This window comes from Nicrophorus vespilloides, unplaced genomic scaffold, assembly GCF_001412225.1.
Source record: "Nicrophorus vespilloides isolate i.1.1-1 unplaced genomic scaffold, Nicve_v1.0, whole genome shotgun sequence".
Classification (NCBI taxonomy): domain Eukaryota; kingdom Metazoa; phylum Arthropoda; class Insecta; order Coleoptera; family Silphidae; genus Nicrophorus; species Nicrophorus vespilloides.
In genome coordinates, this window is record NW_017099007.1 from 92,645 (window position 1) to 108,147 (window position 15,503).

The window sequence follows — 15,503 nt, forward strand, 5'->3', positions numbered from 1 at the left end:
ATACAGACATGTTACTAAAATAGTATATAACATATAGCTAAGTAACGTTAAAAATTAGGAAAATACATGTGATCACACTGGATCATACAATTATTTAGATTACAAATGTATTTAATAACAAAAAGATGCAATTGTTACAAGATTATTCTTTTTATTTTTGCTTAATGATAGGTAATATTTAAATAATTCTTTAAAACCATAGATGACATCGAAGAAAACCCCTAAACCTGTTGAAATGTAAAGGCATTTCCTATCAATTATAATTAAAGATGATGTAGTCTTCGAGCAGGTATAAAATCACGCCATTTCTCACCATTCACCGAAATAGATAGTGAACAACATGTTTCTGTTTTAATATAATTATTTTATTAAGATATTTACGTAAATTTACTAGAATCACATTTTTTTGAATTAAATTATTTACATAACAATAATTTCTAGATTATTTAATTAAGCATTCAAATTTTCTAGAAACTAAAATTTCATTGTTGTTTTTTTTTTTAATGAATTATGGCATAATCAACTTAAATCTATCACTAAAATGCGTTTTAAAATTTAACACAATTGTTTAAGAAAAATTTCAAAATCTATATAATTTTTAAATATAAAATATTTGCAATGATGAAATATGCATTTATAATTATATTTTTTTTTAATTACTCACTAGAATGATGTGTTCTTATCAATAGACGCAAGTAATAATATTATACAAAATATATTAAAAACACGAGAAATCGTTTGTAACTTAAAGGAAATCTGGTGTTCTTCAATCAAATTAATGTAGTAATCTCGAACTCTTGAAATGACAGTTAATCACTTAGCAATTCCACTCGAAAGTCATTTTCTAAGCAATCCTTCGGTTCGAAAAAAAAATATTGCGTAACTTTACAAAAAATAACAGAAGTTGTGAAACGGCTCTTAGTCACATCTTGAGACGAACACTTCCTTATCCATATCATACATTAAAAATTATATGTAATGTTTTTATATAGAAAAAAAAATCTGTTTTATTTGTTAAACTTTTATTTCCAGTTAATTCGTTCTTGAAATAGAAACAATCTTCCGTTTGCGCAATTTCCCTGTGAATTGATAAGCATTTTTTTGTAGTAAAATTAACAAACAAAGCTAATTATAAATAATCTTTTATCTTGTCGTAAAGTAATCTGTCTGGTAATTTACCCCTTAAATATTTTATTAAAGTAATTAAATTTAGTAATTAGTTGATAGGGGATTGTTTATTCTAACCAGCAGAAAATTAAAAAGACATAATATGATAAAAAAATGTTTGTTTAATGAAATATCTATAATTAATTTGATCATTTTATATCAAATGATATGATAAAATAAATAGATTATATGATAATTTTCTCAGTTTTTGCAATAATATGTATCATTTTCGTGTTTATTAATAATACAACTATTAATGATTATTAACTGATTAATCATGATTAATATCACAACAAGTATTAATTTTGTTTAAATAGTTGCAAATAAATAATATGTCGATGTTTTCGATGAGTTGCATAATATTTTGTAACATTTAATCATATTTATTTTCATTTATATTCGAAATATATTAAACGTATAATAATTTCAACTTCAGACAAATCAATTAATTTTTTTAAATTAAGTTACAATTAATTAAAATAAGTCATATTGAGATTATGCTATTGTGAAGTAGTATATCTTAAATCTCTCTATTTAGTTTCTGGTAGTGTAATGAAAACTGAAAACCTATATATTTTTATAGAAACTTTCAATTAAATAGAGCTTAAATTAAACTTTCGATATTAGATTCACTGAGGGAACCCCACATTTTATTTAATCCAAACTGGTTTCTTAAGTATATTATAATTTAGTTTGCCAATAAATTGTGATTTCTAAGTAAATATTAATTATTTTTAAACATGATTAATATTGATATCTACTTATTCTTTGGTATATTTAATACTACTTATAAAAAGGGTGTCCCAAAATTAACGCAAGATTTTTACTAACCCTAACCTCTCAGCTGTCAAATTGTTTTTTTTTTGGGTTGACAACACTTTACTGCACAAATGGCGTCAAATTCAAATCTTGCGTTTGGGACACCCTTTATATGTATATGTCAATATGTGAAAAGAACCATTCGAGAAATTTCTAGTTATTTTCATGTATTCGAAATATTGTAAAAGTATAAAAATCCCAATTAGTTCTTTTTAATTAATTTATAATTATACCATTTCTTAATTATGAGATTATTTAAATGCGATTCCAATCTATATTTTTACCAGCTACTTAGTATTCTGGTTGTTTCTTTAATTGTTCGACAATGAAGACCATCTTCAAGTTTATTGAAAGTAATGAATCATTGGAAACCTTGAAATGATTACTAATTATATCCACTTATTATTTTACTATAGTTTAGTTTAGATACAAGTATTTAATACTACTTAAGTGTATATTTTATTTTCAATTTGTAAAATTCACTATTAGATACATTCATCACGTTATTTTTTATTGATTTCAAAAAATAAAATTCTCATCGATGAATATTCGTAATAGACTAATCTGTAATAGAATAAAATAAAGTTTTTGATCCACTAAATCACTTTCAATTTTTTTTATTATGTCATCGATAGTATTGATTTTTTTTTTTAATTCTTATTTATGGTATGTATGTTAACAGGTCTTTTGTACATTGTTCAATTGTTCACCTGTTCTGTATAGAATTAAATAATTACGTTCATTATTGTTGTCGCTTTTGTTCTCATATTTGTCGTTCTCCGTTGTAATCCAAATATGAATGATTACAATTAGCCATGGTGTAAATTAATTATAAATGCACACACCATTTACATACAAACCTTTTACATTTGAAAAATTAGCTAATTAGTGAGCAAGTAACAATAAATGCATTTTATTATCCAATTAAATTTTGTATTTATTTTTTATTTATAAAATACATTTTACTCCTATATTTCATTATTATAATATTTAGTTCAAACATCATTTGTTATTTAATGAACAAAAATCCATTTTTTTATACCTTTTTGCATTTTTTTTTTAAATTTCGGACGAGCGGCGGATATATCCGCCCTATCCTTTTACACAGTAGACTATGCTTATACAAAATTGTAAGCATGGCTACTGCAGTGATTGTCACATCTTAGTTCTTAGCGAATGGTTAATATTGAATTTTTCTAGTATTTATTCTGATTTTGTTCCTTTCAAATAAATGTACTACTTCGGACAATATTATTAGAGAAAATAACATCAATATAATAAATTATTTTCCTTGAATTTTGTCCATTTTGCATCATTTATGTACATAATATACAATGTTAGTGCGGAGTTTCTCACCCTCGTTTGTTGCGTTTTAGACGGTAGTCAAGTGTACATGAAATATTCACACTTCCTTATTTTCCGGGTCCCTGCCTTTTCTATTCAGTTATTTTTAGGAAAACTTTCATATACAGGTTTGCAAAGTACATACTAAATATTACAATTTATTACGAACATATTTCTTAATATATTTTATAAACTATTTCATTTTTTTTCGATATAATTCAATTCAATATCAATATCAAAAATAGAATTTATTATTTCAAACCTTACTAATTTACGTTATTGTTGAATAATTTTACTATTTGGTTCATAATTAGTAATATTATTCGATGATTTACATAATTCTTTCAACGAAATACAAGAAATTAATAAACATTTTGAAAAGTTGTAATTTTATTTTTTTACGATTATTTATTTTGAATTATAAAATTTATAGTCAATTAAATATATTCAATTTATATTTTGGTTCTAATTAATACAATTATTTATTTACGTGCGATATTTAACTCAAATATGTTACAAAATGTTAGAAAAATCTGCATTTCATTAATTTTTATTATGTTGTTTCTAATTGAACCAAAAAGATTACTTTAACAGTGAATTTAGATAAATTTCTATTTTGGTAATTTTATTCAATAATTTGCAAATTTTACAACCAATTTAAATAAATTAGAATATTTCTAGATTTTTTTCTTCAATTATTAATGAAAAGTATATTAATACTTAAACCACAAAAAAAATATTTTAGTTTATTTTCCAAAAAATAATAAATTCATCTTATTTTATAAGAAACTTCAGTTTTCTTATATTTGGTATTAAGAAATGAATTGCATTAGGACCTAATCTATTCATAATGTAAACAACTAACATAGTTTTAGTACCAATCAATTCAGTCTGTCTGTGATAGTGATATTTTTTCTAAGAAATGTATGTTAATAGTAAACCTCTAGATAAGTTGTATGTAAAACATATTACAAACAAATAAACGAAAAATTTGTTATTTAATACGTGTTATTTTTGTGATAATGTCTTTAGATTAAATTCCATTTACAGTTAGTAAAACGCTATCTCCACAAGACTAATTCTTGTTTGTCAAATAAATAACACAGTTGTATTTATAGTTCGTTCGATTGAAACTTTTTGAAGTTGAGAACGTAGTTGAAGCGAAGCCGAAGAGTCATCAAGCATGTGCTGCCGCCAAAGAGGATTCGTTTCAACTAGGGATGTGGTGGGGAAGAATGAAATACAGACGGACGAAGTTCCCCGTTTCAGTTGTTCGCAACAGTTTGCGCGCGATGTACTCTACTGAAAGCTCACTGAAACGAATATATTTGAATTGACTCGTTTCAAAGTAGTAAAAGTTTTGGCACGCAAAACTTTCGAAGGTTCAACAGAAATTGTCCACCAAGGACAATTGAAATAAAAAAGAAAAACAATATATATAAATTATAACTTTCGTCCGTGGAAGGAGTGCAGTATCCTGCCGATAAGAGACGTACACAAATATCAGCTGTTAACGATAATAAAATTATCGCTGCACATGCGTTTCTCCCTCCCACTCGCGTCGTTTTGGGGGAAGGGGTGATCAGCTGAGACCATAACAGAAGTGTGGACGAGCCTCAGTCGGTAGTTACAGATGAAGCTGTAGGCAGTCTTAATGAAGTCGCAGTTGCAAGACAATCCATCATCATCATCAACAACAGGACATCCGAGAGCAACGTAACATTGACGCGTGCAATTGCCCAGTGTAGTGCGTGTGACAATTAATTTTGGATTATGGTGCCGCAACAAAACATGGATTCTTCAGGAATGTTACCGAACAGCAATAATAACCAGCCACTATTTGGATCTCAAAAAATTGACCTGAACAGTGCAACGCCTTACTCCGATGCCACTCAGGTACGTAACCTGCCTTCTCCATCCATCCCCGAATTTCAAAATTTTAATTTGATTTACTACACTCATCCAAAGTTTTAAACTGTAAATTAAATACAATTGTCGAGCAATTCAATAGGATTTCAACTAAATTTTATTATTTAGTACACTTTTAACTTTTTATGATACAAAATTCTGTTTTATTAATCGATTTTATTTAGATTCAAAATTTAATTTTAATTATACTTGCGTTTTATCTTTTTATACATTTCAAGGACTCGTGAGTCACGGATTTCTGGTTTATGAAAATACATTGCTCTTTTTTTTCTATGTTCGTTATTGAAAGTCCGGAACTATCGGTTGGTGTTGTAAATGCAATTTATTATGTTATATATTTTTTTAGGTGTATGATAAAAATAATCGTTTTCAGTCTGCGCTCGTAAATGTCGGAGATGTTGTTTTGTTGAATGATCTAAATATAAATAGAGGAACTGTTTTGAAAATGCACGGGTCACGGTTGTTTGTTTATTTGTTTGCTTGTAATGAAGCAGTTTTATTTGAACGGTGTTTTTTTTTCTCGGATTGTTGCAGACGAAGAAGAACAATCCTAATCATATTAAGAGGCCGATGAATGCGTTCATGGTGTGGTCTCAGATCGAACGTCGAAAAATCTGCGAGACTCAGCCGGACATGCACAACGCGGAGATTTCGAAGAAGCTCGGTGGACGTTGGAGGTCCCTGGACGAGGACGAGAGGTTGCCGTTCAAGCAGGAGGCGGAGAAGCTTAGGTTGCTGCACCAGAAAGAGTACCCAGATTACAAGTACAGACCGAGAAAAAAAAGCAACAAAGTCAGCAGCACCAGCAGCAGCAGCAAGGTGGTGCATGCGACGAAGAAGATAAAGCCGAAGCCTCGCGGCAAGAGGAACGATAGTAATAACAATCTGAATACGACGGCTGTTGCAAGACAGGTCTTCGAGACGATCGTGGAGAGCGTACCGAGGCGCGCGGCCGACGTCGACGTGACGAGCAAGCTCAAAGACAAGCTGAAAGGGGGACCGCAGATGCAGATGTTCCTGTCTTCCCCCAACTTCATCACCGCCCACGCAAAGGTGCCGTCCAGTCCGTCCTGCGACACGCCAGACTCGCCGGAAAGTGCCTCCTTCTACGACGATCAGCTGCTGATGGACGTCAGTCGAGCGACGTTTCCGCCGTACGTCAAGGAGGAGCCGGAGGAAAAGCTGGACACGACGCTCGACGATCTGGACGCCCTCACCGACCTCATACAAGACGACTTCAGCTTCGAGGCCCTCGCCGACATGGATAAACACATGGAGGTTGGTTCCGACGCGACGTCTCACCTGAACTTCTCGTGCACCCCAGACGTGTCCGATCTCCTCTCCGGTGACTGGAACTCGCAGTCACTGTTCACCAATTGAACGACCGCCGAGGATCGTCACGCAAACCGATAGACATACTAGACAGCGTTGGTTATACAACAATTTCAAGTGCGTTATTACGTCCACATAAATGTACTAAACCCATGTTACCGTTGCGTATCGAACTAGTACAGTTATGACTCAGTCAGCTCAATTCGTTGGTGTGGCTGCATTTGCGTCATTCACGTAAATATGATCTCATTTTATGTTTTGTATTTAACAACGTTTATAGTGTTGCTAAGCGCAGTTAATATCAAATACATTTATTATTCAAAAAAAAGAAGGAAAGAGCAGAAAACGGAAACGAAACGACAGTTTACAACAAAAAAAAAACGTTCTAGTTAACCTTAGTTTAGGCAACAACATTTATTCAGCGCGATGTTGTCGTTCGGTGAGAATATAATTAATTTGGATTTTTTTTTCATTGTATTAATATTAAGTATTCCCGAATTCAACCAGTTGTTAGTGCCTAGTTCGGTTCGATATTGTGGACCCGAAAGACGAAAAAAAAGAAGTAATATTTTGGGTGTCCTATTTCGACTCGTCTCACCTAGCCGCGACGGCGGGATACAATCAGGCTGTGATTCATCGTTTTGATGACCAATACTTTCATTTTTCAAAAAAAAAGAGAAGAAATCTTACTTTTTGCACAATTTCAGAAATTGTCTTTTATTTCCTGTATCTGGGGTATTTCTACCGGATAATCGCTAATATTATCCCGGAAAAAGGATTCAACCCCCACCACTAATATTTGTTCGTTTGTTTATATATATACATTTTATTTGCGATTTAGAGAGCATTAAATATTTTTCAGCAACTACTGAATCTTTATTATTTAAAGCCAGATATATCTCGTATATTCTATACATATTATATTATTATGATACGATTTTTGATTTTTATTAGGTTTAAAACTTTTGTAGCGGTCTGTGGACAATGTGGTTTTAGAGATAGCGGGTCGCCATTATCAGTGTAATAATATCTATAGACTCTGTTCGCGAGGATGGACTCGTACAGGCAAACCCGCTTAGCGTTGCCCCGCAGAGCGTCGTTTATACGCGGCGCTATCATTCGATCACTAGCTTACGTGTCTCACAATCTCTATATCCCCCTTCTCTAATATTTCCCTCCTTCCCAACTTTCCACCATCGCCACCCACGACCTTCGTTCCGCGTCGTTAAGTGGTGTATGCCTGTATCTGTAGATGTGTGCAAAAGTTATAATATAAACATATAAAATAGAATTTCAAGAAAGTGAAAATAACAAAAAAAATAATAAAAATAAATAAATAAAAATATTTTATAATAAATCGTTGGGGCCATACCATTAAATTTTTCTGTTGCCAATACGTTCGAAATTACTTATATTCAGTTTTGTTGTATTTTATATTTCAATTATGTTATTATTATACTACGCTTATCAATTTCGTTTAAACTTTCTTCGTGGAGTCAATGCACAAATTTTCAATAAGAGTAGAGTAAGCAATTTTTAAGATTTTTATCGAGTAGCGAGCAATGTGTATTATATATTCGTTAATGATGGAAAAAATATATATATTAATTAGCATTTTACGAGTGCTTTCTGTGTATAGAAAATAATTTTATAATGTTAAACAACAACAAAAAAATTAGAATAAACTGTCCATATAATCAAAGTTTACAAATTTTAAAAATTTTATTAAAAAAAAATGAGACGGAAAAAATGTATATTGAAGAAAGTAATAACTAAAAAAAATGAAGATAATAGTAAAAAAAAGAAACATTCGGTGTATTTTTGTACCCAATCTTATGTTATTTTTTTTTTGGTTACTTTCATAAACGTGCAGAGTTTCCTTCTCTCGTTCGATCTGATCTTGTCTTGTACTCTGTCCATTGCATAACGAAGCAAAAACACGTTGTCATCAATAACTGAGGTTGCTCTGCTGTCTTAGATTGTATATACTGTACATTATTATTCGTGTAAAAAAAAGTAATATGTTTTTGTTAATTTTTATAACGCAATCATTTGAAATTATAAGGAAGAAAATTTGCCAAAAAAAAAACAACACTTGTTTTCAGTTATCCCATCGCATACCATTTACCACTTTATATTCCTACCCTAATGATTTTATAATCAACTTTATTTTAATATTAACTTAAATGTTAATGCTATTAACTAATTTTAGTAAGTATTTCCTTTTTTTATATTATTATATATCGATTTTATACATCCTGCAAAGTGGATACATATTTAGTATTTACTTTTGACAATATTGATAAGTTTGTGAAAAGTATGAATTTTATCCAGATCTGTGGGACATACAATACTATATGTACATATGCATATATATACAATTACATTTTTATATAATCAATGAATTAATTTATTCAGACCTCTAGTTTATCCTCTTCTCTTTTATTTAAGTTTCATAATCAAGGCAAAAGGTAAGTTAATAATTATTTTTTCACAATATCATTAATTTTTATAAAAAATAAGTATACTTTATAAAGCTGTCATTATTATTGATCATGGCAAAAGCTTTAAAAAAAAGTTGATCACGAATAAGATTTTTTTTGTTAATTACTTCAATCTAGATACCAAAAAACAAATGGAAGTGTTGAAGAATAAGATGTTGTTTTTGAAACTTTAAGTCAAGGATAGGGAAAATATTAGTAATGTATATTAACAAGAAGTCGATAACCTTTCAATGTTATGGCGTAATTAAATAAAATGTTTAAACATTGATAATTACTTATTTGTTCATGAATCAATTTATTTTACTTTTATGATGTTGTTATTTGAAATATTTTAAATGAAATTTAAGTGAATCAGATTGTGTGAAGAGCGTGTAAAAATAAATGAATTATATGTGTTGCTTGAAGGTATTTTAAATTATTTTTTATCAGGAGACATGTAAGGAAAATAGCTTAGACTTGGTAAACAATGCTTTAATTACTAAGAATATCATTGAGTATTTTACAATGAGTAACATTTAAATACTATAAAGTGGGATTGTACAGTTGAGATCTAATAAAATCTTGGAGTTTTGACCTTTGCATAAGATTCACATGTTGTAAATATTTGCAGTTTTGTTGACAGACGTCAGTGGTGTCACCGGTTCATCTGCATTTTGAACCCGCATGATGCATTCGTTGCTTCCTTTGCCAGTATTCAGAAAAACATCCGACTCCTTGCCAATCCACGTATGCTCGAAAGTCGTATTGGGCTCGAAGAACTTCTTGATCTCATCCAGCGTGATCACTTGGATCTTGTCGAACTTCAGCTCGACGTTCATTAACCTTATCAGGAATTTGAGTACTCCGGTGTAATAATCATCGACTTGGAACGTGAACTTGATGAGATACTTGAAGTCACCATCGAAGTACACGATGGGAAAACAGATGCTATCTCTGATGCGCACGAATGGCACAATGTTGTTGTTTCCGTTGATCGCAATGTAACCGTAGTTCGAGCTCAGCTCCTTCGACTTCAGCTTGAGCTTGCCGTAGGCGAAGACGAAGAAGTCGTACAGCTTCGTCAGGTCATCGAGAGACACTAGTTGCACACCGGACTGGAAGCTGTTCAGACCGTACGCCCCGTTGCAATGGTTGAAATTGATATCGTTGTAGAGTTGCCTTTCGACGTCCGTCATCGTGAACGACTTCACCACGAAAAAATCGAACAGCAGTTGGCGGAAGGAGTTCAAGAAGCGCGGGAATATGACCTGATTCACGATCCGAAGCGCGACCAATTTCGTCGATTCGTACCTGTATATGAAAGGTATATGTTTCACCTCGAAAGATATCCACCCGAACTGACCCATCTTGGAGCGGCAGTCGAAGCCGGACGGCACTGGCAACACCATATCTTGTGGTTTTATCAAATTCAATATAACTTTCTTTCTATCGACGTTCTTCTCATCGCGAGCATTCTTCTTGTTGGTATACGTCACTCGGTTGTTGTTCATCCTCAACTTCAGGTTACCTTCGCTCATCTCCACGGACTTGACTTTGACAACCTTCAACTGTTTCTTGTTTTGTTTACCTGCTAGGAGAAAAAAAAACACCCATATTAGTTGTCATTTGTTTGCGCCATTTAAACGACATTTAGATGCGGCATCTGCCAAGATGCACGAAATTACTGCCGACGGCTAGTACTTAATTTAATTAATGCCACACTTACGCCCGTCTTTGCACTTCTTCTTGATATAAAAAAGGTTCGCCGATCGGCCGTCCGGAAGCTTCAAAGTAACTAGCATCGTCGCAGCGAACTTTCAAACAACCAACATCCGCTTTGAGAATTTTATACTATGCTGATTTTCTTTTATTTCAAGGCCAACACTTTTATAGTAAAAACATATTCGCTATTTGTTTTTCTATTATTTTTTTTGACGGAACCGAAGCAACAACGAAAATAGATGATCCATTGACTTTGACACTAGTTTGACAGTAGAGTCCAATTGTTTGAAGGTTGTCACTAGATCATAATAATTGATGCGAATGCAAAGGAATAAGTAATGTATGCAGATAGGAGTTAAATTTGTGTGTGTGGCCTACCCGAAAATAACATGTTCCTAGAACTGTAACGATGCTCCTTTTATTTTATACGTCGTCCGTAGCATTGGCACTCTGCCACGCCAACAAAGTATCAAACCATTTATTAATGTATCTGTTCCAAGGTTACTTTATATATTTATACAAATATGGCAAATAAATATTTGCGAGCGGCAAGCGCCGGAGGTTCTTGTTTATTGCAGTCGGTGAGGGCGTTATTGTCCTCCGCGAAACCATAAATAGGGCTAACGACCCTACGTCTTTCTGCCCGGCTGAATATAAACAAATGCATGTGCATAATTCAATTAATTGCAGTGGGAGGCAACGCAGAAGGCGGACGCTGCATGGACAACCGGACGGATGGATGACCGGTACCATTTTCGTGTGCAAATAATTAAATCGCACCGTGCACGAAACAAATTGTAAAGCTTTATTGCAGATTGCAGAAAACACGTGGTCGGTTGCAGGAGCGCACACATTAATCTTTTTCCAACGCCGAAATGCGAGTGACATTCAGTCTGGCATTTCGTGGTCCTTCTGGAAAATTAATAAAAACGAGCGATGCTGCATTTGTGATTTGTTTTATGACCGTTTCTCCATGCTTTATGCAGCAGTAATGTAGAAGATGCATGGTATGACAGTAATAATAGTAGAATCTGTATTTGTTAAGAGCTTTGCCAGTTTCCAACCTCAAGATCCTCCAGTAGTAAATATATAAGATTATCGAATATGGATCACCAACATATTTTTTAATTTTCAATAAAATTAATTGAGAAAAGTCAAAAACATGTAATGTTTATATTTGTTTTTTATCCGTTTCTAATTCAAAATTTGATAATTTTAATTTCATTTGTCTTACCCTAAAGTTTTATATGGAATTACTACTAATTACAACTTTTGAGCTATTCCTCTATTTGGACAATTTGAATTCAAGAAACTGATTTGGTTTAAACTAGGCAAGTTTCACAAGTAATTAAATTTATTTCACCTAACTTAAATTTTGAACTACATTATTATAGTAAATTGCAGCTAAATTAATTTTAAGGTTATAATAAGGATATATTTTGCAACTTACTTTAGGACTGCATCCACTAGTCGCGATGTCATAAATGTTTCATTTTTAAATTCTTTATTTATATTTTTGGTTAGTATACATAGTCGGTTTAGTGTTGAAGATCCTTGTAAATGTTCATCAGAAGTCAAGAAAGAGATGTGTAAAAGGATATAGCGTTTATTCGGTCTTCAACTCAACTGTAAGAATATTGTCACCCCTATCTCATTACACTGTCCTAGGTAGATGGAACGGGTATTTCGAAATGTAAGAGATTAACGGTACTTTATCACCGGATGTAATTCCTAGTCGTTCAGAACTGATGGAAAATTTTGTATTATTGGAAATATTCCATAAAAGATAGATAGACAACCACAACCATGTCAAACAAGTTCTTTATTTCTCCATCATTATATTGCGTATATAATACGCACCCATAACTTTTTAAGATTGTATTCGTATTTTTTTTTAAATGACTTAAATGTGTTCAAAATGTGTAAAAGTAATGTCAGTATAGTCAAGATTTTACAGTACTTGTGGTTAAAAGGTGAATTTTATAGAAGCTTGTATTATTTTAACATTGCATTATCTTCGATGAACCCGTTATGAATAACTACTATTATTCGTATTTGATGTTTTTATTCACTTGACCCAAGCTGTTTATGAGGAACAACAAAAATCTGTTTTTCCAACAGTAAATAATCAAAAATTAAAACGTTATTTGGAGGTCACCTGTAGATTTTGATGATTATAAAGACTCTTACCAAAATATTATGTTAGGACATCGGTATTTCTGATTAAATAGACCAAGGGTGGCCAGACTTGCAGCAAGAGCCATTGTTACCTACCCGAATATATTGAATGCCTCACCTAAACTTTTTGGTATAATATTTTTTTAAAAATCTCAATCATAATATAAAATATATATATAATATTTGTATTTTGTTGTGGCTCAATTGGCCAACAAGACTCATGAAGAGCCGCATGCGGCTCGCGAGCCACAGTTTGGCCACCCCTGAAATAGAGTATGATGAGCTTATTTTAATTGTTGTACGGCATCTAGTGGTTAATATTAATACCCGTGGTGACTCATGGCGTTGCTGATATTTGCACTATCTAGAAAGAACGACTATAGTGGAAACGAAACAAATGTGTTAGATTATAGACATTCTTTTTTTAATTACTTTCATGTTTTCAATGTAGATTCAACAAAAATAAAGTAGTTTAAAAAAAAATAAAGATTTTCATATTTTTTAATATTTAATCCCCTAATTCTATCTGTAATTAATTTAGACATCACTGAAATGTGTTGATTTTTATTACGATTACTACATGATCTTGAAATACTAAATGTTTAGTTCGAAGTCATTATATTTTTAATGTGACTGAACTCATTGCATTCACCTATTAACATGTTTATAACAGCTGCACTTTCATCAAATGATGAATCCATGAATCATTAATATTCTTGCTGACGACTTACCTTACTCAGAACAATATGAAATTTTCTTTGATGAACAACAGTTTTTATTCTTAGTCGAAATTCTTGGATTTTTCTACAATAAATTAAATATTCAAGTTATTTTGTTATTCATGTTAATTTCTACAAAAAAATGCAATATTTCTATGAAATTGTCTATGAAAACAAGTTGATAATACTAAAAAGTTTTTACTAATAATTTAGTGAATTTCATTGTATAGTGATAGATATGATATTGTTGCTATTGATAAGAGAAAATAATTTTGTTAAGGAAGAAGAAAAGAAAACATGATTTAGTAAATGGAAACCATATAAAGAAGATATAAATGTGTATTCATCATTTTACTCTGGGCATAGATTTTTTTTTATTTGATGGATTAAAGGTTGGCAGACTAACGGTCTTCTACTATATACTGCAATATCAAGTGAACCCTATTGTAGCCTTTATAAGGCGGCGGTAACATGTATAAAGTGCTCACATCATGTATAATTCAAATTATTATAATGCAATGAAATTGTTGTATCAAGTACATCATGAGGTTAAAATTAATGCATATCTAAATTTAAAAAAAAATGTAGAGTGCTTTTAGATTAGTTATATTATGCATATGCTAGTATTTATAGTAATAATTTGATTATATAATTAGATTAATTCAAAATATGATTTTATTTTTACTTGGTGATCATTCTCAAAAAATAATCGTGTTTTAGGAATATGTGCAATAATTAGAATCAGTGTTCAGTTAAGCTACACAATGCGTACATAAGATCATGTACGCTAAGTGAATGTACGTAAATACAATAGCAAATTCTCATATAAATATATGTAATGCATTTGAAGAAATATTTTTTTACTTGTAATAAATGTACGCTAATCGGAATTCCCATATAAAAGTTTGCATTTCTATTTTTTTGGTACTGTGTTCGTACAACGTACATTTTACTTTCGAGTTTTAAAAGAGAAGGAACGTTAATATTGATTTTCACAGAAATGAAACGATGACTTTCACAATTATATGTACGTCCGTACGGATATTTTTACGTTCGTATAAACTTATGTACAGTAGTTCGGTCAATATTCATATAAATGTATATACTTAATGTATGAGAACGCCAACATTATTACTTAATAAACTAACCAAATGTACGTTAATCAGAATTTCCATATAAACGTATGAATTTATGATTTTGTGGAATACTCTTAGGTACGTAAAAACCGATAACGATGACTTTCCTAGAAGCTAAATACACTTGGTTCTCTTTTTATGCGGTAGATACGTTCCACAGGAAAATGCATAAAAATAAATCGCACAAAAAGGACTAGACACACGTATAAAAATAAAGGATACGTTCCATAATTTTTTAAAACCGCATAAAACTAAATCAATGAGTTACAATATACCGAAAATCGCATAAAAAAAGGTTTATTAAATTTCTGAAAAATAATTAGTCTTACTATATTCTTTCTGAAATGTTTATTCATAATTTTATAAAAACGTTAACAATCATAGACTAGTTTATTAAATTTCAGAAAAATATAATCTCTAAATTTATACAGAAAAATTTTTCAAAAAAAAAATACAGAATTTTTTTATGAAAGTTAATCTTTTTCACATTTTTTCTTTAGAATTATTGTCGCTATATGAGAGTGTTCAGCATAATTTGCGAACTGGTTCGAAATCACTTTCATCACTAGAAGAAATAGTCAGCATATCAGTTCTATGTCCTGAAGATAATGATTCTTCACAAGTAAAATTAGTCTCAACTTCGCATGTTGATTTTTTCCCTTTGACAATATAAT

General features: G+C 31.2%; 2 protein-coding genes across 5 annotated transcripts in view; one reads left to right on the top strand and one right to left on the bottom strand.

Annotated features, from left to right (window-relative positions):
- The first annotated feature begins 4,612 nt into the window (after positions 1 to 4,612).
- On the top strand, positions 4,613 to 7,266 carry LOC108563831 (transcription factor Sox-11-B-like). The gene is made up of 2 exons (XM_017922627.1): positions 4,613 to 5,226; positions 5,794 to 7,266. Exons 1-2 carry the CDS (start codon positions 5,104 to 5,106, stop codon positions 6,637 to 6,639), a joined length of 969 nt encoding a protein of 322 aa, XP_017778116.1. The 5' UTR covers positions 4,613 to 5,103; the 3' UTR covers positions 6,640 to 7,266.
- Positions 7,267 to 9,565: 2,299 nt separating this feature from the next.
- LOC108563830 overlaps positions 9,566 to 15,503 on the bottom strand; it is a 6,360-nt gene continuing 422 nt past the window's right edge. Inside the window, exons 1-2 of one of the 4 annotated variants that reach the window (XM_017922624.1) lie at positions 10,801 to 11,140; positions 9,566 to 10,662 (exon numbers count right to left, since the gene is read on the bottom strand). In XM_017922624.1, coding sequence (XP_017778113.1) covers positions 9,683 to 10,662; positions 10,801 to 10,876 — 1,056 coding nt within the window. In that variant the 5' untranslated portion in view covers positions 10,877 to 11,140 and the 3' untranslated portion in view covers positions 9,566 to 9,682. Of the gene's footprint in view, positions 10,666 to 10,800; positions 11,141 to 15,503 lie in introns of those variants that run through there. The other 3 variants (XM_017922623.1, XM_017922626.1, XM_017922625.1) reach the window with 3 other exon arrangements.